Source organism: Gorilla gorilla, chromosome 9 (assembly GCF_029281585.2).
Source record: "Gorilla gorilla gorilla isolate KB3781 chromosome 9, NHGRI_mGorGor1-v2.1_pri, whole genome shotgun sequence".
Taxonomy (NCBI): Eukaryota; Metazoa; Chordata; class Mammalia; order Primates; family Hominidae; genus Gorilla; species Gorilla gorilla.
In genome coordinates this window covers 42,966,114-42,991,143 of record NC_073233.2, presented here as the reverse complement: position 1 = coordinate 42,991,143, position 25,030 = coordinate 42,966,114, and the positions used below count along the sequence as shown (strand labels likewise).

The 25,030-nt window shown below is 36.2% G+C and overlaps 1 protein-coding gene across 7 annotated transcripts in view; it reads right to left on the bottom strand.

Annotated features, from left to right (window-relative positions):
• The window catches only part of IFTAP (intraflagellar transport associated protein), a 64,820-nt gene that overhangs the window by 35,298 nt on the left and 4,492 nt on the right, over window positions 1–25,030 (bottom strand). For all 7 annotated transcript variants that reach the window (XM_004050963.4, XM_019037687.3, XM_019037683.3 and 4 more), the window contains exon 2: window positions 13,735–13,893. In XM_004050963.4, the coding sequence (XP_004051011.1) occupies window positions 13,735–13,870 (136 nt within the window). In that variant the 5' untranslated portion in view covers window positions 13,871–13,893. The remainder of the gene's footprint in view (window positions 1–13,734; window positions 13,894–25,030) is intronic.

Here is a 25,030-nt window from a genome sequence, read left to right as displayed (position 1 = left end):
ATTGTAGGTCAAGATTCTCTTAATATTTAACTTTGATGTCCCTCTTTTAAATCACAAATAATTACCCTAATCATAAAATTCTACTCTTGTGTAAGTCTTTAAAACTACCAAGTACCTTCGTGTACGAAATATACAACAGAAAAGTTACCAGAAACAGCGAAATGATTGGAGGGGCATTTCCTGAAAGTACAGGCAATGAGATGCCTCCACAGCCTGTGTGGTCTCCCTAGTCTCTTGTCTGTGCACTTGCTAATGGCAAAACACTCACAAAGAACACAGTTCTGGCAGCAATAGACAGAAGTAGCAAGGACATTTCCCTGTGATGGAGTAGCTTTGACCTATGACACATGCACTACAATCCTTCAGACTTGGGACAGAACATGTGCCAAACTAAAGCCCACCCTAAAATTCTGTAAGCTGTAATATCCTAGCCTCTGTATTAGCGATCAGCAAGATCACAGTAAAATTATTCCTATAACCCATCATCCTTTTTCACTGTCAAAATGCCTTTTAAATAATATACAATGGTGACATTCAACAAAAATGTCATATTTAAAGTAAAATAATTGTTCTTATGCTTTGAGTGGGGGGGGGAGTGTCACAATTTCATGAAAGCTACAGACCTTATTCATAGAAAAAATATAATATATACAAAAATGGACAAAAAGTGTTGAAAAATTCATTTATCTCCCTAAACTCCTCCCAGATTTCATTTAGAGTATTTTCTCAAAGCTGGTCTGAAAGTCAAAGTTTCTGATCTGCACACTAGTAGAACTACTGAATCTTGGGGCAAGATCCCTAGGAATCTGCTTTTTAATAAGTACCTTCCAGGTGATTTGTACATAAGGTAAAATTCCCAAGTAAAGATTCCATGAAGTAAAATCTAACAATGATAATTAAAAAGAAGAATCTGATACTTCATCTTTGGTCAAAGCATGTAAATACATTTGACTGATGATTGTGTGGAGACATAGTATTGCATCCATCCACCAGAGGCCAGTGTAGGATCATTCCCTGAATTGTACTCTTACACCATACAATATACCACGTACATGTACACAATACAATATGTACTATACATAGTTGGTTTTAACTACTTCAAGAAATGGGGTATAAACAACTAACACTGTAGACAATATTTTACATTTTTTATATTTACATTCAAGATTCCTTTCATATTTAACCTTGATGTTTTTCTCTTTCGTATCAGAGAAATAGAACCCCAATCATAAAACTTTACACATGAGTAAGTCTTTAAAATTTACCAAATACTTTCATGTGTATTTCATCTGATTCTCACCACAACTATTTGAGACATACCAAACAGGCAGAATTAGCCCTGATTTACAGATTCAGAGAGTAAGTGACAGGCCTGTGGTCTTAAGAAATTCGTATATGCCTGGACTAGTACCCAGGTCTTCTGAATCCAAGGATAGAAGTGTCCCTTCCCATTACACTGGCCCTGCCCATAACAAAATGAGAACTATAAAAGCAATATAGTAAATTATGTATAAAACTAAATATCTGCAACCTAAAAGATTTTCCTTCACCCTAAGATCATGTCCTATTGCCTACCGCAAAAAGTTGCATTTACTTAAGGCAACCTCTTTAACTCACCTACACTGGAGAAAGTTAGGAGGAGTAATTTTTCCCTCTTTTTTAAAAAGTAAATACTTCTTAGAAGAAGTTTTCAAACTTTCTAAAGTAGAATAACATCTGCTGAACACATTTGTAAGAATATAGGACTCAAACACTGGCATGTTGGATTAGAGCAGTTCAAGAGGAGACTTAAATTATATATGTCTTTCACATTCTCTCATTTTATCAGGAAACTCCAGGAGAGCCTTCACAAAAAAAAAAAAAAAAATAGAACAAGAGCTTAAAGTAAAATAAGAAGGAAAAAGTCTGAAAATCCACTGTTCTAATCATTCTTATTGTTATTTTATTAACTCATAGGCTGTTTATTCAATCTAAAACTGAGACCCCAAAACCAATGGCAATATTCTGGATATGATGTTCATCAATACTTTGCAAATAGTTAATATTGCCTTACCAAATCAACCTCTAACTATACAATCTGTAAACATATAGATTGCTATTCTGCCTTCACACATTTAGAGCATTTGGGAATCACACCATCCTTTATAAGCAGATTGCAATAGGAATGACATATCAGCTGATGAATTCTTCTAGGGTAGGGACCCTGTTTTGTTCATCTGAGTATTCCCAGATTCTAGCTCAATGCTTAAAACACAGAAGGAATCGTCAATACTAAAATGACCTCAACATTAGCAAGAAGACCTGGATTGACACTATAATTAGGGACTAAACTCAACACACAGATGACTCACTACAACCCCAGTCTTCTAAACAGTAGTTCATATACAACAAAATTGAATGCAAAAGGCAAATTAAGTCTGGAAAACACATGAAAATGGTATAATGATTCCTCTCTGTGCTAAGGATGCAATGAACTGCAAGAAGAGTAAGCTGATGGGCGTCACTTAAATGTACCTCCTCTGGAACGAATCCAAATTAAGGAAAAAAAAAAGACACTAAAAATCATATACTACACAGATTGTGGTTTGATTTTCATATAAGAGTTTGGTTAAAATAAAGTTTCCTGTTTGTATCCCTTTGGGTTTAGCTGACCATTTCAAAGAAAATATTATTGTTTCACGGCTAAAAGAACATTTTGCTAAAACCATTCAGATCTGAAACATGCCCATTCAATTGAATCAAAGGACACTGTCTTATGACCACCTCAGTTTCGAGTGGAACAATTTACCCTTTCCCTTCAAGTAATGATACACTTAGCAACAACGAATAAAAATAATGTCTCAAGTTAAAGAGAAATGCATATAAAACAAATATGCACCCACTTAATATTGTTTAAATTGGCTATTTAAAGATTGATAATGACCACCTTAAAAGTTTATTTAGCTATTAGTAGTTCTCTTTCATTCTGTAAAAGTTTAAAATCCCATTTGTCTACAAAAGTTCAACTCTGTAATTTATATGTATACATAAAATATATCAAATATAAATAAATTGAAAAGATGTGTATCTTTTCAAGTAAATCAATTTCATTCTTTTCAAAGAATCAAAGAAAATGATTCTTTTATATGTATGAAAAATACATATTTTTAATTCCCATGTCTTCACTGAGAACGCATATTAGAAAAGGTAATTATTGGAACAAAATACTCTGCATTAAAAACACTGCCAAAAATAAATTTAATGATTATAATTCAAAATGTCATGCACATTTAAATACATTTTCTTTCCTTATCCAATTACATGTAAACTACAGCAGTCACAAAAAACAAATGATTATCTATGAACCAAATATTCATGTTGAAATGAATGTGAATTATAACAACTTCAGCTGAAGGTTTATGCTAATATATCTAAAACAAAATGGCTTGATCAGCTCAAAATCTGTCATAATTTGAAAGGGGAAATTTCCTTCTGCAATTGAACCAGCAATTTTTGTGTGTTTCATAATTTGTCAATTTGTTCCCTAAGTGTAGTGATTTAGTGATGACAAAAGAAATAGGGAAACAAATGAAAATTGCTTAATTACAGCTTGCAGATGTTCCCCCAAAGAGAAAAAACAGGTTAATGCTGCTGATGCTGTTTCCTCCACAGGACTCTGCTATAAATTAGTTCACTTCATTCAATATTTTTTTCCTTCAGTGTTCTATGTGATGTTTGATGTTATGTTGTGATAAAGAGATTACATACACATAGTTACTGAATTTATGATCAATATAAAACTATCAACATTTTTTCTTACACTTTTATTCTTTTTGGCAATACTAAAAAACACATCAATAAAAAGCTTTAAAATAACACAGCTTCCTTACTCGCTCCCTTGGGATGCAAGATTAATTAATTTTTTTAACTGCCTAGTTACTTTTATTAGCAAGTCCTTATATGACGTCTTCTGCAAATTTCTCTCAAGGTAATATTATCCCCATGGCCTATGTCCCATGGCCTATGTCTTCAGTTAAAGTAAGTTTATTGCTATTTGCCATGATAGTTTCAATTATCTTCTCTTTACTGTTAAATTCACATTTGCAAAAGCGCTTCCCGAGTTGCCTTTTTTTTTCTTAATGTGGCTAACGTTAAAAAGGAAACAGAAAGGCACTGCAAATGGCCTGTGAACTAAAAACACCACCCAATATTCAGTAGGGAATTAAATGACTGATAACAACGGCACTGAAAATGTGGCTTCAGTGCCACCTGGAAGCATAAAGCTGGTCAGTTCGTTTCCAACTTCCTCTGACAGGCAATCTGCCAGATGCAAGGGTATCAAAACAATGTTAAGCCCTCTGGTCTCTATCTAACACACGACAGAAAATAACTGCAAAAGGCTACACAGCAAGGATTATTTTTCTTGTTGTGTTTTCTTTTATGAGAGAAAGCTGTTTTTATGCTCTACCGAAATTCCTTTCCTGCTCTGAAATTGGTAAGAGGGAGAGCTGCTTTCTATATTTTTCTCTGTGGTATTTTTCTACAGCAGATTTTAAATTCATTCTTCAGATTGGGAAAAGCCTCTCTTTGCACCCTCATGGAAATTTAAAGATGCATTACTAATATTCAAATTCAAAACAGCTTTGGGGACCAAGATGATACGTCAACTTCGGAAATGTGTTGTTTTATGTGCTGTCACCGGTTTCATTTTTAATTATATTTTTTAGAAGCTGTCAAGTATGAGTAGCGATATTCTTTTGGCTGAAATGACAACTCAAAATTTATCAGTCCAGAAATGTAAACCAAATCCCAACCCAAGATTCTAAGCTCTTGACAGAATGAGCGCTCAATAAAGAAAAAAAAAAAATTAAAAGACTCCTGAAATGAGAACTGTGTAACTTTGAAGAAGTCACTTGGCCTCTGTGGGCCTCAGTATCTCCCAGGCAAAATACTTGTGACTCTTCCTTGACTCTTTCTTCTCCTTAATCCTCTGCCAGTACCCTGTTACTAAGTGCTGTCAGTCATTCCTTCACTGGCAGCGTCTCCTAGGCCCTTTTGCTTTCCATTTTCTCCCCCACTACCCTAGTCCAGACCTCCAGCAATGTACTTCTGCTTAGCCCTCAGCTAGTCTCCCTGACTCCAGATGTTTCTCTACTTCTTCTTTGCTCTACCTTTCAAAATCACGAGCAATGTGTATTAATGGATTTTGTTTGTTTGTTTTAAAATTCTACTATGGTTCCCAATTACATAGTATATCAAAATCCAAACTTGAGCATCATTACACAGCCTCCTTCTCAGGCTCTCCCTTCCGTGCCATCCACTAAATGTGGGTGTTCCTCAGGCTTGTACCTAAGGCCCTCCTGTCTGCCAGCCTGTCATTCTGTATTCTCTTCTTTTCTTTTCACTGCATTTATTCAACCAATATTTAAGCATCTACACATTCTGCCCCACCAGGCACTGCTTTAGACACTAGTGTAATAGTGGTGAAAACCCACAAGGCACCAGCTGCATGGAGCTGATACTCTAGAGAAGACAGGGTAAGTGTGTTTTGAGGTAGCACATCCATTCCTGTTGGCATATATTATCTACACACCAGTGACCCCAGGTCTTGAGAAGAACTGCCCGATGCCCTACGGAAGGCAGAGAACAAAGTGGTTCAGGGTGTGGGCTTTGAAATCTGATTAGGACCATAGTCTAACTCCATCTCTTCTTATAAGGACACCAGTCATATAGGGTTAGGGCCCACCCTTATGACCTCATTTAACCCTAATTATCTCTTTAAAGGCCTTATCTCCAAATACAGTCCACGTTGGGGGTTAGGGCACCAACATGTAAATTTGGGAGGCACACAATTCAGTCCATAATAGCAAGTTACCTAACTTTATGCCTTGGTTTCCTCATCTGTAAGTTAAAAATAATAAAATGATAAAAGTTAAAATGTAAGAAAGAACTCACTAGGTCATTATAATGATTAATCGAGATGATCCATGTGAAGAGCTAAGCATTAATCCCTAGAACTTAATAAATGTTAGCTGCTATCAGTAGTAATATTAGACTTGTTTTTTAATAATCTCTCACTCCCAGATGTTTCTGTGAGAGAGGTATAATTGTACAGAGGAGGGTCAGATGTCTGGAGTTTGAATCCTTGATCTGACCTCAGGCAAATTATTTAATCTACAATGACTTTCAGTTCTCTGAGCTATAAAAAGGAAGAATAATAGCTAATTCTTTGCATCATGGTGGCAATTAAATAAGTTACTCGAGACAAATACTTAGTAATATATCCATAAATGAATCTAAAATAAAGAGCACTAGACAGTCTCTGCCAACTCTACAATTGAAACAGAAACACACTTTAAGCAATTATCTGGTATTTTAAAGCAGTACAGACAGTCCTGCTTTTTAACAGACTGCCTTATGAGAATCTGTAGCCTAAATCAGTGGTTCTCAAAACTAGTGGTACATCAGAATCACCTACAGAGCCTTGAGAATATAAAAATTTTAGACCCCTTGCTATAGTTTCATTTAATAAGCCAAAAGTTTATATATAAAGTTTATATAAAAGTTTATAGTTTCATTTAATAAGCCAAAAGCCTGGAAATCTATACTTTCATAAAAGTCTGCATCACAAAAGTCTCCTGATATTCAGCCAAGTTTGAGAACTACTTGTCAATAGTAGAGCTGCTTACATATGTGGTTTTAAGTTTTCAAGTAGACATGTTAAAAATAAATATACAAATAAATAAATATACAAAAAATATACAAATAAATAAATATATATACAAATAAATAAATATACAAATAAAAAGTAATGTCATTTTTAATAATATATTTTATTTAAATCAATTTTCTAAAATATTATCATTTCAAATATAGTCAATATAAAAATATTGAGATATTTTACATTCTATTTTTATACAAGTCTCCAAAATCCAGTGTATGTTTTATGCTTATGGCATGTCTCAATTCAGATAGTAAATTTTCATCAGATATACTTGATCTGTATTTAGATTTCATACAGATTTCATTTTAAAAAAACGGATTCACCTACCCAAGTTGTCCCAAACACCTTTTAAAGTTTTCTAATAAATGAATTGAATATCAGTTTTTTATTTAAATTTAAATTAATTTAAAGTAATTAAAATTTAAAACTCTGTTCCTGGGTAGCACTAGCCATGTTTCCAATACTCAATAGCTGCATGTTGCTAGTAGCTACTGTGTTGGACAGTGCAGGCCTGTCCTGCGCTGTAATCATACGGTTACTACACCATTCATGAAATCTGTAATGCTGGAAAAGCACTGGCATCGCTCCTTAAATAACTCAATGTGAATTAAGTATATATAGATCAATCTCATGATTATACAATATTATTAAAATCTGAGAAAAACTGAAACCTATTCAACGGTGTTGAAACTCCCGAGAGTTTGGAACTATCAAAGGCCAGTCCTCCACCAATTTATAAAGCCACAGGCATAGCCATTTGTCCTGAACATTCAGACACACAATGTTCTACCTAATAGGAAAGTCAATTCAAATATTAACAAGTATGAAGAGAAAAAGGGAGGTTGAGTTGACAGGAATTTTTTTCAAAGATATGTTAAAAGAACAATAAAATGCTAAAAGCACAAAGTATTGCAAGTGAAATGAGAATAGCATAAAGAAAACTAAGAATGAAATTACACATCAAAATCTGAAATAAAATCTTTGATCTACACAGAAGAAAACAGGTTAAAGTAGACAACTATGGCAGTGAATAGAAAGCTGTTATTATGTGGCAATATAAAAACTCTAGAATCACTTGGAAAGCTGGATCCTAGGCATGTGAGAGAGAGAAAGAGAGATTTGGAAATAACTACTGTAACTCCCGACAGTTACCGTATGTAATAAAATGGAGTTGAAAAGATTTAATGTCAATTTCTAAGTCATTGGCTTCTTAATTATACAATCTCTGTGTGACAGCAACATGAGAAGTAATTACCACTCTAAAAGGTGGGAGCAAATGCTTCCCAAATGGGATCATGTGGTAATCCTGGTGTGGAAGGCAATTAAAAGAAATTGCCTTTTTCTTTCAGCAGTTTAGAAGTAACTCTATTAGGAAAAGAGGAAGTCAAATTGTTCCTGTTTGCAGACAACATGATTGTATATCTAGAAAACCCCATTGTCTCAGCCCAAAATCTCCTTAAGCTGATAAGCAACTTCAGCAAAGTCTCAGGATACAAAATCAATGTGCAAAAATCACAAGCATTCTTATACACCAACAACAGACAAACAGAGAGCCAAATCATGAGTGAACTCCCATTCACAATTGCTTCAAAGAGAATAAAATACCTAGGAATCCAACTTACAAGGGATGTGAAGGACCTCTTCAAGGAGAACTACAAACCACTGCTCAAGGAAATAAAAGAGGATACAAACAAATGGAAGAACATTCCATGCTCATGGATAGGAAGAATCAATATCGTGAAAATCACCATACTGCCCAAGGTAACTTATAGATTCAATGCCATCCCCATCAAGCTACCAATGACTTTCTTCACAGAATTGGAAAAAACTACTTTAAAGTTCATATGGAACCAAAAAAGAGCCTGCATTGCCAAGGCAATCCTAAGCCAAAAGAACAAAGCTGGAGGCATCATGCTACCTGACTTCAAACTATACTACAAGGCTACAGTAACCAAAACAGCATGGTACTGGTACCAAAACAGAGATATAGATCAATGGAACAGAACAGAGCCCTCAGAAATAACGCCACATATCTACAACTATCTGATCTTTGACAAACCTGAGAAAAACAAGCAATGGGGAAAGGATTCCCTATTTAATAAATGGTGCTGGGAAAACTGGCTAGCCATATGTAGAAAGCTGAAACTGGATCCCTTCCTTACACCTTATACAAAAATCAATTCAAGATGGATTAAAGACTTAAACGTTAGACCTAAAACCATAAAAACCCTAGAAGAAAACCTAGGCATTACCATTCAGGACATAGGCATGGGCAAGGACTTCATGTCCAAAACACCAAAAGCAATGGCAACAAAAGACAAAATTGACAAATGGGATCTAATTAAACTAAAGAGCTTCTGCACAGCAAAAGAAACTACCATCAGAGTGAACAGGCAACCTACAAAATGGAAGAAAATTTTTGCAACCTACTCATCTGACAAAGGGCTAATATCCAGAATCTACAATGAACTCAAACAAATTTACAAGAAAAAAACAAACAACCCCATCAAAAAGTGGGCAAAGGACATGAACAGACAGTTCTCAAAAGAAGACATTTATGCAGCCAAAAAACACATGAAAAAATGCTCATCATCACTGGCTATCAGAGAAATGCAAATCAAAACCACAATGAGATACCATCTCACACCAGTTAGAATGGCGATCATTAAAAAGTCAGGAAACAACAGGTGCTGGAGAGGATGTGGAGAAACAGGAACACTTTTACACTGTTGGTGGGACTGTAAACTAGTTCAACCATTGTGGAAGTCAGTGTGGCGATTCCTCAGGGATCTAGAACTAGAAATACCATTTGACCCAGCCATCCCATTACTGGGTATATACCCAAAGGACTATAAATCATGCTGCCATAAAGACAAAGACACATGCACACGTATGTTTCTTGCGGCATTATTCACAATAGCAAAGACTTGGAACCAACCCAAATGTCCAACAATGACAGACTGGATTAAGAAAATGTGGCACATATACACCACGGAATACTATGCAGCCATAAAAAATGATGAGTTCATGTCCTTTGTAGGGACATGGATGAAATTGGAAATCATCATTCTCAGTAAACTATCGCAAGAACAAAAAACCAAACACCGCATATTCTCACTCATAGGTGGGAATTGAACAATGAGATCACATGGACACAGGAAGGGGAATATCACACTCTGGAGACTGTGATGGGGTGGGGGAGGGTGGAGGGATAGCATTGGGAGATATACCTAATGCTAGATGACGAGTTAGTGGGTGCAGTGCACCAGCATGGCACATGTATACATATGTAACTAACCTGCACAATGTGCACATGTACCCTAAAACTTAAAGTATAATAAAAAAAAAAGAAAACTCAACAACAACAACAACAAAAGAAGTAACTCTAAACTTTACTAAAACAAGGCTACATATTCGTCTTGAAGACGTATTGTTTAAAGGAGATAGAGATATATCAGTACTAAAATCAATGCAACCGTGACCCAAAGAACCATCACCAATGGAGGCATTTTAACATCTTTCAGTTTCAGCTCTTTTCTGTCAAACTTTCCTGGTTCTACTTAATGTCTTGAAGCCCAAGGCAAGTTTGGGTTCAGTAGTTATCCTAGACTCATCTCAAGCAGCCCCTCTGATGACTAGACTTTATTGCCCTCCCTCCAAACACAGGCTGGGTGCCCCTCCTATAAGCTCTCAGTCTCCACTGTGATACTTATCATGCATTAGTCTAATTTCCTGCTTGCTTATTTAACTCTACCACTGGATTATGAGTGCTTGAGAACACAAACTATATTTTATTTACTTTTTAATCTTCAGCACCTAAAATGATATCTGGACCATAACAAGACACTCACAGAATTAATTAATGAATTAATTAAATAAAAAATCAAATATAAGTATTCACATCAGTGTTTCTATAACCTAGAAAACATGATAGCAATATGACAGGCAAGAAGAAAGAAGCCTTTTTTTCCTTTTAAACAGATATTCTAGAAAGTCCTATAAATTAGTTACATTCACAGAGAAACTGAGATACAAAAGACTGAAACTTAGCTGCTTATCTTTGTCCACAATGTCAACAACATAACGATGTCTTTACCAATTATTTTAAAAATCTGCATGCTAATTTTCTAATACATATCTTAGAATTTGATTTACCCTCCTGAACTGAAGATGCTATTGAGAATTCACTTATAATTGGCCGTTTAAAACTAATAATTAATATGTCTCTTTAAACATTTTGATAGAACATTGTCTTTACTATCAAACATGTACCACGGTTTAAAAACCTAGTTGCTCTAAAAAAGAAAAAACCACAAAACGTAATCAACATAAATGTACTGTAGTGAGAATTATGCTATAATATTAACAGTTTCCAAATGTTTTCCAAGAGTCTGAGGCAGTAATGAGAATTTCTTTCAACAAGGCTATAATTTAATTTTTTCCAGAGAAATATTTTTAATAGGATTACTGACCCTTTTAACACTCTTAGAAAGAAAATGAATCCCATAAGCATTCTGGTGTATAACTATTATAAAAATAAATAGAACAGTCAATCAGTGGAAATGGTAATGGACTTCAGAAACTAAACTTACTAAAGAAACGTACATAAGTATGCATGGTGATTACCACTTTAACAGAGAAAAGGCTCAGTGTGTATCAACAAAACAACTAAACACATTGAGACAAATGAAGGGCCTGGAAAGAAGCAGGGAAAATAGGAATTTTGGAAATACAGCTTTAATGCCTTTCTTAAACAGAACTAACCACATTTACCTTGATCAATTCTGCTGGCTATCACTCAACTCTCAGACCTGTCCCTAAGTCCCGGTTTCTCAGAAGGTATTTAAATGTTTAAAGGGAAAAAAGGACACTTACTGATTTAAGACACATTTTTACACTCATAACTCTGTGCTTTAAGAGGAATTTTTTCAGGTCATTAGTTTATAATGTGCACTGGTGCCTAGGGATATTTTGAAAGAAAAAAAAAAACAACTAGTGTGCTTGGAGATGCAGTTTATGTGACTTGCATCATCATTTATTTCAGATCAATTTGGGGTCCAAAACTGAACCCAAAATGAAGTTATCACATCTGCAACAGTTTCTTTCTCAGCATGCAATGATCATACTGGAATTTGAAAACAGAATAAGACCCCTTTTCATAAAAGTAAATGTATTATAACCCCCAAAATATATCAAAGTCCTTGCAAAAAGTTTTTATTCTAGGGTACAAAAATTTGTAAAGTCAGCCTTACAAATGATTTCCAAAATAATGTGAATTATCAAAATGTCATTAGCATACCAAAATTCATTAATTCTGCCAATTTTACCCTTGTTTCCACCACCCCACCACAGCCATTCATATTGCTGTTTGGGTCCAGAAAACACAAACTAAATCATTAGCCTCGAACAAAGCAGGTATCTTCCTAAACCCAGGTGCACAGACTAAAAGATAATTTGGTCATTATCAAGATTAATTTGATCTACATGTTATGTCCAAACAGATCATTCACAGTCAGCGCCAAAGTTAACTAGCTAGTTCCTAAATTTTTCATTTCCATTAAGTATAAACAAAAACCACCACATCTATGTTTTTTGCTTAAGTGTAAACAAAACAGATATCAATTATATTATATCTTGCCTGATAAACAGGTTAGAATCATATTTTCTTTTCGTTATAACTACTACTCTTCTTTTACATTTATACATTATAACTATAATTTCCTTATAACTACTACTTTTGTTTTACATTTCTTTGGGACACATGAATCGTTACTCAAATCATGAAGTCAGGTATCTTAAGAGTGTCATGACCTCAGAGATTATGGAACTCCCTGTTCTTACCCTTGAGTACATATTAGAAGCACCAGAGGAGGTTTTTTTAATAAAATACGAATCCCTTGATCCTAGCTGAGCTTTAGAGTGGGCTCTGATGTCAATACATTCTAAAAGCGAGTCAGGTGAGTCTAATGTGTAGCTAGGTAGAGAACCAATGGTCTCAAAAATGTGGATCAATGACCCAGAAAGGATCAAGGTTGAGAGCAAGCTGATGGCAATCTGAAGCAGAACCCAGAAGGAAGATAACAACTCAAATGCCTAGGGGGCCACTTGAATGAATGAAGCAGACAATGTAAGCTCACGTTTTTAGACTGTGTGAGTGCCAGAGAGCGTGACAAACTGAGGAGCTCACTGGGCAAGGGCTCCTGAGCTCTAGCTGATATTGCCATGAGGAAGTAACAGATCTTCTCACTTGATCCCCCCCAAAAAAACACAAATCAAGATTTTCGTGTAAAATTACCCAACTTTCAAATGTTGGCTCTATTAATAAGCAATAACACTGGATGAGGGAAACAAAACAAATAATGAAAAACACAACATGGGTTTGGCCTCATCACATCCATTCTAAAGGGTTGTTTCCATTCTGCAGAAACCACAACAGCAGCAGCAGCAGCAGCATCACAACAGCAATACAAATACCTAACATTCAGTAAGTACTTATTATGTATTAGTCACTACACTAAGAATTTCACATGGATTATCTCAATTAACGTTTCTCAACCTTTGAGAGAAAGTACTATTATTATTCCTCTTTTACTCAAAAACTACCCCCACCCATGATCACATGGCCAGTAAGTGGTGATCCCAGGATCCAGAAGTGTGCAGTGTAATCCCGTAGTCTATACTACACTATTTCTCTTTGAAATTTTTTAAAGTAGGCTTTTAACAACCTCCACTCTTTGCATTTGGCTTTCTTAAAAAATAAAAGGATTATATTAAATGATTTCTCAAGTCATTTTTAGTTATCAAATTCTGTGGTTCTGACACCATCACACAACTCTTGGATGTATGAAGACTGGTATTTATATCATCAGTAACATTAGGGCATCAGTCACGAGTGCCCTAGTAAGAATTACCTGATAAACGAATGGAATGAATGTTCACTAAATAGTCTTTCTTAAGAGGCAGCAAAAACATACACTTATAATAAAATTATTTATCTCCATTGCTGCAGAAAGTTTACTTCTCCATTTTACCTTGTGAAAGATGAGTAAAAGTGTTCAGAAATTCTTCATCATATGTTTGCTCATGACAATTAAGGAATTTATCCAAGACGTCTTTGATTAATTGATCTTCATCCATTATTTCCAATCCTGACATATGGGCAGACATTCCTATTCATGAGGCCACAGTATCTGCAAGACAGAAAAATACCAGCTAGAGAGAATCAGGCAATACCAGCCCCTTTTAAAATATTCTGGATGGGTAGGTTGAAAAATTCCAAGGCTCCAAAACAAAGATCAAGATAGTTACTAGAGCAGTGACCTCTAGTTCAAGAGACCAGAGTTTTATTCATATCTTTGCTGCTGAATTGTTAACTATCACAATTTTATTTTTTGCTTCAGTCTGCTCATTACTATCTTCTTAATTCATAAGAATATTGTCATATATTCATATGACTATTGTCACCCAATTACACAATTAGAAACTCAAAGTCTTTCGAGGTAGGAGGAACTTTAAAGAGTACTCAACTAACCACCCATCCAATGGCAATAGCTTAGTGACTTATTTAGCAGTTACTGTGTACCAGGTGCTGTTCTGAGCAATTTTTTTGTTAGTTATCTTAACAGTCCTAGATAAGGTCACAGAGTCAGTATGGAGAAGTGCCAGCTCAAGAAGTCTGATCCTAGAAACCATGCCTTTAAGCACTTCACTGTCACTCTATTCATCGGGTGACTCCACTCCCCCCCTTTCCTACTATCACTGACAAACAGTTGACTTGCCTTTGCATCAACACATCCAGGGACTGGTAACTCTGAGCATTCCAAAAAAGCCTTTGGACAGCTCTGTTAAAAACTTTTAAAATTAAGCCTAAATCTTTCTCCCTGTACTCTACCCCAACTGGTTTCTGAGCCCCTGAGGTTGTACTGAAAAATTTCAGTCTTTCTTATACATGACATCTTTTCAAATATTTGAACAAGGTTATACCATCCTTTGTCAATCTTCTCATTTCATTCACTGAAACAAATTTATTTTTCAAAACCCAGCTCAGAATTCCATTTGTCTCTGAAGACTTTATCCCCCATCTCCCACTACTGCAGGAAGAGTTAATCTTAATTTATCTGTGCTGCTCCTGTACTAGGGTCTACTGTTAAATTTATCATGCTGTATTGGAAACAGTTGTGTACATTTCTGTGTTCTCTACTAGACTCAGAGACATAAAAGGCAGAGTCCACATCTCTTCATCTTTGTATCCCAAATGCTTGATAGCTCAGGATGTGGCATAGAGCTGGCAGTCAATCAATATTAAGCTAACATTACTCATTTGAGCAAGTACAACAGTCAAGCATTGCTAGAAGCTGGCAAAACACTAAACTATACTTGTTCAATTATTTCACCTGTGCCCTATATGACATGGTTTCAAGTCCTTAAATCTTCTTGATCAATCTATCTGGAAAAAATTTCACATTGACTGCATCCCTTTATATATACCATCCACAACTGAACACAAGACTCCAGATACGATGAGATTAGACTAACTCACATTCTCAATATTCCACTCATGCTATACAGCTAGAGCTCCCATTCACACTGGTAGTGGCCATTCCACATTGTCATTCATTTAGCACAGTGCTAACTGAACACCTGTCAGCTAAGACACAATGCCTCAATCCAAGCACAGTTTGGACTTCATTTTCACTTATGATATTTCACCTTGTTAAACTCCATTCATTCTGTATAAAGTATGCTTCTTACATAGCTTTGAGAAAATTATCTACAGAAAGCAGACATGTAATTACTGCCTAAGCAGCCAGTATACTACATGGGGGACCATAAAAAGTAGGGGTTTCTCCAATAATGGAAGGAAGGGAGAGCACCAAGCTTCCTTCTATCTGAAACAAGAGTAAATATCTGTTAACTTTTTCTCCCACTTTTCCTTCATACATTTATCATTTTAAAAATACAAATAGCACGTGTATGATATAAAATTCTAAAAACCTTTAAGTATCTCCTGACTCTGCCAGTTCCCAACCATCAGAGCTAAATGCTGTCAAGAGTCTAAAGAATGTATTTCTAAATCTTTCCCTATAATGTTTATAGAGAATAATAGATTTTTTCTAAAAATGGAACCATATTATATGTTATTCTTTACAGCTTTAATTTAATAAGTTATCATAGACATATCACCACTTTAGTATATGCAGATCTAGCCTATTCTGTCAAATAGCTGTATAGTCACAGCCCAGCTCTGCCACTCACTGTGTAGCACTGGGCAAGTTACTTGACCTCTCTGGGTCTCTGTTTCCCCGTATCTATAAAAACGGATTACATCCCAGAACTTTGGGAGGCCAAGGCAGGTGGATCACCTGAGGCTGGAAGTTTGAGACCAGCCTGAACAACATGGAGAAACCCTGTCTCCACTAAAAATACAAAATTAGCCAGGCATGGTGGCACATGCCTGTAATCCCAGCTAGTCCGGAGGCTGAGACAGGAGAATCGCTTGAACCTGGGAGGCAGAGGTTGCGATGAGCCCGGATCACACCATTGCACTCCGTCCTAGGCAACAAGAGCGAAACTCTGTCTCAAAAAAAATAAAAAGAAAAGGGGGGGATTACAACTGTACAGGTCTGTATTTCCTTAACCTCAATTCCAAAATACCAAAAAGCTCAGGAAAAAAAAAAATTCATAAGATAATGCCCAAATGCATTTGGGGACAAGACCTGATTGAATTAACATGAGAATACTTATGCCTTTTATTCTACTCAGTGTTACTATTCATATATTTCCCTGTAGAAATACCAATATGCTTGCATATAAGGTGCTTTCCCAGAACCAGCCTAGAGATTTTGTATAATATATGGCACACACACTGATTACCTTTCTAAACTCCAAAAAGTTCTGAATTCTGAAGCACATCTGACCCTGAGGGTTTAAATAAAGAATCGTGAAACTACACATGCCTCACAAGATTACTATGAAAATTAAACGAGTACGCATGGCATCTCAAAAAATGTTAGCCATGATGATGATGATGATGATGGATCAGTCTTACTATTCTGTCCTTTGCCTACACAAAGACCTGTTATAACTGTGCCCACTCAACTTTGAAGGCAGCGATGTTACCTAAAGATAAATCAAGATAATTCCTCATGTATTACAACCCCAGATAAAGCATAGAGTTGTAGAGGATTGAGTGAAAATTAAAAGTGTAGCTGGGTACCAACTTAAAACAAAAGAAACTGTTTCAAGCTATTTGTACCTGAAAAAATTCGATACATGAAAAAGCATCGGTTATGGCTTATGCACATTTACTTGTAACACCACCAGGCTTTAGCAATGCAAAGCTGAATAAACTGTGTTTGCAGTAGCTAGACAGTAAATAATGATAAGTAAACTCAAAGGTGGCTATTATTTCACTACAGTAGGATGTATACTTTATTACAAGAATTTCAACGTCAATCTGCTTTTCCAGAATTGGAGCCTAGAAAAATTTCAACATTTTATTTTATCAATCTCTTCTTTAAAATCATCTTTGTAAGTTACTTCAGCAAACAAATACCAAACAGATGCAGCCAGGTTGTGGTTTCCATTCCTGTAAATGTCTTCTCATAATGCTTTAAGAGTGTTAATAGAAATTCCTTTAACCTTCTTTTCCACTTCTTAAACTGGCATATTTTGAGCATTATCCAACACATCTCAGTAGTACTGAAAGCAAACAATTAACAGATTGTGCCAGCACAATTCAAAATCCTTCTAGGCCTTTAATTTTATTTGTGTGGTTATCCCAATATAGAGATGACATGTTTTTATTGACTATTTATTTATTTATTTATTTAGAGACAGAGTATCGCTCTTGATGCGATCTCGGCTCACTGCAACCTCTGCCTCCCGGGTTTAAGCAATTCTCCTGCCTCAGCCTCCCGAGTAGCTGGGATTACATGCGCCTGCCACTATGGCTGGCTAATTTTTTTTTGTATTTTTAGTAGAGACGGGGTTTCGCCATGTTGGGCAGACTGGTCTCGAACTCCTGACCTCAGGTGATCCGCCTGCCTTGGCCTCCCAAAGTGCTGGGATTACAGGCGTGCGCCACTGCGCCTGGCCTTATTGACTTTTTAAAGGACTTTTGGAACATGCAGTTTCACAAACTGTCATTATTGAAGAGTTTAACAATACCCATCTTCAAATTTAGAACTTGCCTTTTCTATAAAAATATAAACCTAATATTAAAAGTCCCCAGGGACTGACAGAACAGATAATGACTTATCAGACAGCCAAGTGGTTTATGCAAATCCTAGTGGGTTTCTAAAAGGAAGCAATGCATTTTCAATTACCATTCACATACTTTTGTGTTTTTATCATGAAGTATTTTTCTAAAAGAAAAAGAGGGGGAGAGAGAGAGACACTTGCCTAGATAACAGAATTCTTTGTTTTGGTTTGGTTTTTATGTTTTAAGGCTTTGAGCTCCACATGAAAGACTCAAAACGTCTTGTGATAAGTAAATGTGTATAAATATCTGCTGGTAAATCACAAGCAACACTTTCACAATCATGGCACCCAGAAGGAAATACAGGGAGCACGCACTGCTCCATGGACTACTACACTTCACTTGAAGACCACAGGCCTGGTTAGGAACAGGGTTCACTTTTTGCCAAGTCACTGAGAGATAGAAAAATCATATAACCTCCCTAAAGTCTTGTTTTCTGCTATCAAATAATGAAGCTAACAACCACCTAAGCTAGTTAATGTTATGTGCTCTCTGAAAGAACATTATTATGAAATATGATACATGAAATTGTCACCACTGATTCAGCACACCTTTGGTGTTTACCTTCAGATCCCTGCTTAATGAACTTACTCAAACAAAATGCAACTTTCAGACACAAGAGTGGTAGACCTAAAAAAGCAAATCACCACAAGCTTGCTTCTCTGAAAGTGCACAGTGTACTTTTTAACAGCACTAGGGTTATATGTCTGCAAAAAAAGGGGGGGGGGGGGCGGGGGGGAGGTGGTTAAAAACTCTGAGAGTTGTGCAGGTCTATCAAAGCCCACTTACTCAAAACGGTATTCTTCTGCTCAGTAAGCATCTACTGCTATACGGAAAGGTAAGATGGGATATTATCAAAATATCATCACTTTGCCTAAGGAAATAAAACCATCAACATTTGTACTTCAACAATTGCACAAGGTGTGTGTCCTTTTATATTTGTGTAAATGGTCAAATCTCCAAAAGACCAAACTGCACTCTAACTGCAGAGATTTAATAAGGCTGCACAGATGTGATTAGAACAGATCTAGTATGAACTGATTTCTTCCTCCTTGACTGAACTACAACAATTTTGCATCCTCTAATTTTTTTGTCTTTCAGATAATATCAAGAAGAAAGAAAAACATCCAGTGAGAAATTCAGATTCTGTGACTTGAGAGAAACCTGAAGGTTATCTAGTCCAATCATAGAGAATAAATGAGTATGGGAAAGAAACTTCATGTGGGGTTTCTGTCAACTAATGACTCTATTGATGAGCAGTAATGGGTGGTTCTCTCCTCATAAATAGTCATGAGATGCTCATGATTATGAACTTTAAAGTGTATCTGAAGCCATCAGGAAATTAAGCACAAAGCAGCAATCTTACCCTGGCAGGTATATTCATGCCTCCATTTATGTTCCATACCCCAATAACATTCAAAAGGCCACAGGCTGAGCACATATTACATCATTATATATTAGAGACCTACCAATACAAATGAGAAAACAAAAGAAGAAACAAAAGGAATAAAGGGAAAGCAGAATATAAAACAAAACATCTCTTACAAAACAGAAAAGAACCTACACTCCTTTATTGTTTTTCATCAGGATGAAATAAAAAAACATACAATTCTAGCATCAAGGTATACGCTGCACTTCAAGTTATGAGCTTTTATCAACAGCCTTTTCTAACATGTAAAAGGCATAGACCTCTTCACTATCACCAAAAAAGTTGATAGTATAAGCATCTAGACTTCCATATATTATTAAATTGCCCTAGGTATAGCCCTTTGCTGTGAATATTAAAGGAAGTATTTGGAAGGAGGTAGGAAAGGTTTGGGGATTACTGTTGACTACAAAGCTTTAAGAGAGAGATGAATTGCATTCCATGCAGCAGTAATAGAAGTATGTCTTAATAGCTATACATTTCCCCTTGACAAATTCTCACCTAAAGGAAAAGGGAGCACATCCATCCTAAAAACTGCATATAATTTTTAAAATGTGGGTTCAGATTATAAACAAAGATAGCACAAAGGATGCCTTAACAAAAACAGATCTAGGTCCTTCCCTAAAGAGACTTATAATTTACATATTGACTTTTTTTTTTTTTTGAGACTGAGTTTTGCTCTTGTCACCCAGGCTCGAGTGCAGTGGAGCAATCTCTACTCACTGCAGCCTCTACCTCCTGGGTTCAAGTGATTCTCCTACCTCAGACTCCTGAGTAGCCAGGATTACAGGTGCACACCACCTCACCTGACTAATTTTTGTATTCTGAGTAGAGACAGGGTTTCACCATGTTGGCCAGGCTGGTCTCAAACACCTAACCTCAAGTGATCCGCCCACCTTGGCCTCCCAAAGTGCTGGGATTACAGGCATAAGCCACTGTGCCTGGCTGTAATTTACATATTCTATACAATACTCTGTTTCTGTAATAGCAATAACTCAGATTTTTATGTTATACTAAACTTATGCATGATGTTAACATTGCAGAAGCCTGGACCAAGGCTGCATGGGCCCACCCTATATACCTCTTTGGAACCTCCTGTGAATTCATCTTGTGAATCTATAATTTTTTTTAGCTTAAAAATGGGGGATGGAAACAGAAAAGAAGGATAACTCAATTAAAACAAAAGATATTTAGGAAAAGAAAATTATCACTAAAAGTTTACCAAGAATGTTGGAACCAGGTGTGTTGTTTTCCCCCCACAGAAAGCTCTGGGAGAGAGACTAATACTAATCTATAAAATTACATGCATAAACAGAAACTTTCCTCTTGAAAAATTTGCTTCCCTTTCCTGTTCATTCACCCAAGCTACTTTAATGAGGTTTCTTGAGGCTATCATTCATTAAGCCCTTCTGTTCACCAGCAGATTGTATAATACCCATTTTATTTCCCCAAGTATACTCTTCCTCCTAGCTGTTTAAGTCAATCCAGAAATGTCTGCATTGACTCATTGAGGCAGGTCACCTAAGTATTAGATTGTTTTCAATTACGCAGTTATTAATTCTATTAAACAAAGAAAAACGCAAACCAATTAAGCATTTGAACTCTCCCCACTCACTCCCTATCATTTTTTAAAAACAGATTAACTGTGTACATGGAATCTGTAGGATATACTCATAAGACAAATCTCAGGAAATCCATTGTTTTTGAAATCAAAAAGAATGCCTTTTCACTACCATTTTTGCTTGTTTTTTTAAAATCATTTAGAGTTGTGTGGAATTACAAGTAAACACCTTATCTTCACCCCCTAACAAAACAAGCACACTAACTGACCTCTAGACATTTATCAAGAAAAATTTGCCATACCCATATTTCAACCATGTCCAAAACTGATCTCCTAGCCTCAGAAATGCTATCAACTGTATCAATGAGTTATGGGTAGTAACGGCGAGTAATTCAATGAACACTTTTTTCAAGACTCCTGATAAAACTGTGAATCCATAAAGCAGTAAGGTTTCTGAGTCAACTTTATAGCTCTATAATCACACAATATTTCAATCATAAAACATTTATTAGCTCAAACCTAATCCCACCCTCACATAAGATACAATGTCCCACTAACGGTTACTTTATATTGCATACTATGACACAAAGGCATCCACTCTTAATTAAAGTTGTCCCCTTCTCTCCAACTTCCTGAGCCTGTTAGCCACCTGCACAATGCACAGGACTTTAAACAATACCAAGAAGCCTACCCTAAAGCAAAACCAACACAGCTGGTTAGGAGCAGGTGTAGACCAACTGAACTAAATCACCTAGGAGTTCATTTCTAAGTGTTTCAAAATACCAGATCTTGCAAATAAAATCAACCTCTATTTCACTTGGCATTCTCTTAAAAGAAGTAAGATTTTAGATTTGTTTCCCAGCTATTTAGAATTATAAATTCCTAAGACTGTGGAATAATAAATGGGCTATAAGAGGTAATACAATGCTTCCCCAGTTTCCAATTTCACTCAATACTTTATTTGCAATTCTGCCTCAATGTACAAAACATAACACACACATGCACATATATATATAATTTCTTTTTGCCAATATGGTTTCTATACTCAAAGATAGAAATTAAGAATCAGGCCAGGTGCACAGTACGTGCCTGTAACCCCAGCACTTGGGAAGGACAACATGGGGGATCACTTTAGCCCAGTAGTTCAGGACCACCTGGCCAGTATAGTGAGACCTCATCTCTACAAAAAAATTAAATCATTAGCTGAGCATGATGGTGTCCACCTGTGGTCCCAGCTACTTGAGAGACTGAGGTGGGAGGATCACTTGAGCCCAGAAGGTGGTGGCTGAGTTGAGCCAAGATTATGCCACTGCACTCCAGCCTGGGCAACAGAGCAAGACCCTGTCTCCAAAAAAATCAATAAATAAATAAAATAAAAAATAAAAAGAATCACAAACTCCTAACTCCTTTCCTTCTCTAAAAATAAAGTATTTCAGTAAATTTTTTCTAGCAAGAACATTTTTCTAGCAAAACTCCTCTGAAATGTTTTCTCTATTTTGTTTTCAAGAAAAGAATCCACCTTAAATCAGAGATCATGAAATTTTTTAGGATGATACCAGTCATTCTGGTCAGGTGGCCATATCTAACTAATTGCTTTAAATAAAAAATGTCAAGTCACTTGTCATGTTCTTCTCTTGACAATACATCATACTAACTGTAAATTGCTTCCTTCTATACATTTCCTCTTCCTTCCTCTTTTCTTTGTCAGTTTCAGTTGTGGCTCCTATTGTGGAATTCATTCAACGAGCCAAACATCTACCTTTCCAATACAATTTATCTTATTTCCTCAAAAATCTGCCACTTAGTAAAACACTAATCATTGTCTATGCTTATCCTAATGCTATGAAAAGTTGCCACTGACCTTATTGCAAACACTTGTTAACTCACTGAGAGACAATGAAGTTTAAGCTGTTTCTCCATTTATAAAATGGGGATGGAAACACTTGAGAGATGCACTACATTTCTTGAAATGCACTGTCATGAGTTCACAGAACAGTCTTTCTCCTCTGCCTCCCTCCAACCCATCATATCCACAGACCACTGCAGCTGTGTTACCCTTGTCAATTTATGTAAACTTTTCTGATCCTGAGTAGTTTGAATGTAAAAATAAAGGGATGGGGCTTGAGGTTGGCTTCCATCTTTTTTTTCCAATTATGTTTCCTTTTTTGTCCAATTACTAGGCCAGGATATCCCATTACTAAGTTTTTATTTTTCCCATAAGATAAAGGTTGTTTACTCTGTTTTACTCTGCCTCAAGGCTTAAAAATGGGCTGAGCAACTTATAATTGTGATTTCTTAATGAACTTCTAAGAACTTTTAAGAAAAGCTGAATGTGGGAAGAATGTAAGGCATGTTCATCTGCAACCAAAAGTTGCTTCATTCTACTATCATATATGTTCTTTAAGGCAGTAGTTCCCCAACCTTTTACGCACCAGAGACTAGTTTCATGGAGGACAATTTTTCCATGGACCAGAGTGAGGGGGACAGTTTCAGGATGAAACTATTCCACCTCAGATCATCAGGCATTCGATTATCATAAGGAACGCACAACCTAGCTCCCTCACATGCACAGCTTACAACAGGGTTCACACTCCAATGAGAATCTAATGCCACATAGCAGATCTGACAGGAGGCAGAGCTCAGGCAGTAAGGCTTGCCGGCCTGCGGCTCACCTCCTGCTGTGAAGCCCTGTTCCTAACAGACTGCTGACCGTACCTGTCCGTGGCCCAGGGATTGGCAACCCCTGCTTTAAGGGCAAGACCTGTGTCTGATTTTTTTTCTAATTCTCCACATGGCTTTGTACATAGTAGATGCTCAATAAATATAGTTTACTATTTTATATTTAGTTTAAATGCTGAGGACTTTTGGAGATCAGGAACCTTGTATGAGATCACTGTAAGTCTAATGCTCTCCTAATGGTATAGCAAGGACTTGGAGTCTTAAAACCCATTTTCAAATGTGCTACTAATTTCTAGTCTTGTCAAGAGACAACTAACCCATTCAGCAACTAATTGTTATGCTAAAAATTGCCTGTTTTTTGATGTTAGTAAAATCCAAAGGCTAAAACACATCTAAATCTATCCATGGTTTCTATTTTTGCATTTCTTATTTTGTATTTACAGTGAAGACATCCAATATATCAATTTTATGACAGTTGTCCTTATGGTTGCTGTAATTTCAAGTATCTTAATCATTATACAACACTTTATATAACACATAAATAGGTTAGGGAAATAACCCAAAATCCTTTTGCAGATTAAAAAAATCATCACAGAAGGAACTAGAAGAGATGACGATGCTTTTTTAAGGATGGATCGACATTTCAAATGATGAGAATCAACCAATCAACTGAGCTACATACATCTGTTTAAAAAAAAATCGACCCTGAAAATATACACTAAAATTTTGCAAAAAATTAGTCACTTATGCAAATATATTTAGGTAATATATTTGCATCTTCATCATTAGGTAAGATTTACTATGTACATTCTATAGACATTTTAATCCATTAATCCTTACAATAAGGTAGTTATTATTGCCATTTTAGAGATAAGAAAACTGACACTCAAAAAGGTCACAGAACTGAAACTCAAACCCAGATTTGCCTAGCTCTGATCATTACATTTTATCATCTAAGCCATATGGAAACTGATCAAATGACCAACAATAGTGGAAGGTTAGGTAAATTAGGTTGCATTTAGAAATTATGCTACTATTAGAAATTATAGGCTGGGCGAGGTGGCTCACTCCTGTAATCCCAGCACTTTGGGAGGCCAAGGCAGGTGGGTCACCCAAGGTCAGGAGTTTGAGACCAGCCTGGCCAACATGGCAAAACCCCATCTCAACTAAAAATACAAAAATTAGCTGGGTGTGGTGGCGTGTGCCTGTAATCCCAGCTATTCGGGAGGCTGAGGTAGGAGAATCGCTTGAACCTGGGTAGCAGAGGTTGCAGTGAGCCAAGATCGTACCACTGCACTCCAGCCTGGGAGACAGAGCGGGACTCCATCTCAAACAAAAGAAAATAAAAGAAATTATAAAGGTAGTTTTTGCTATCAAGATCACTATGGAATATTAAACTCT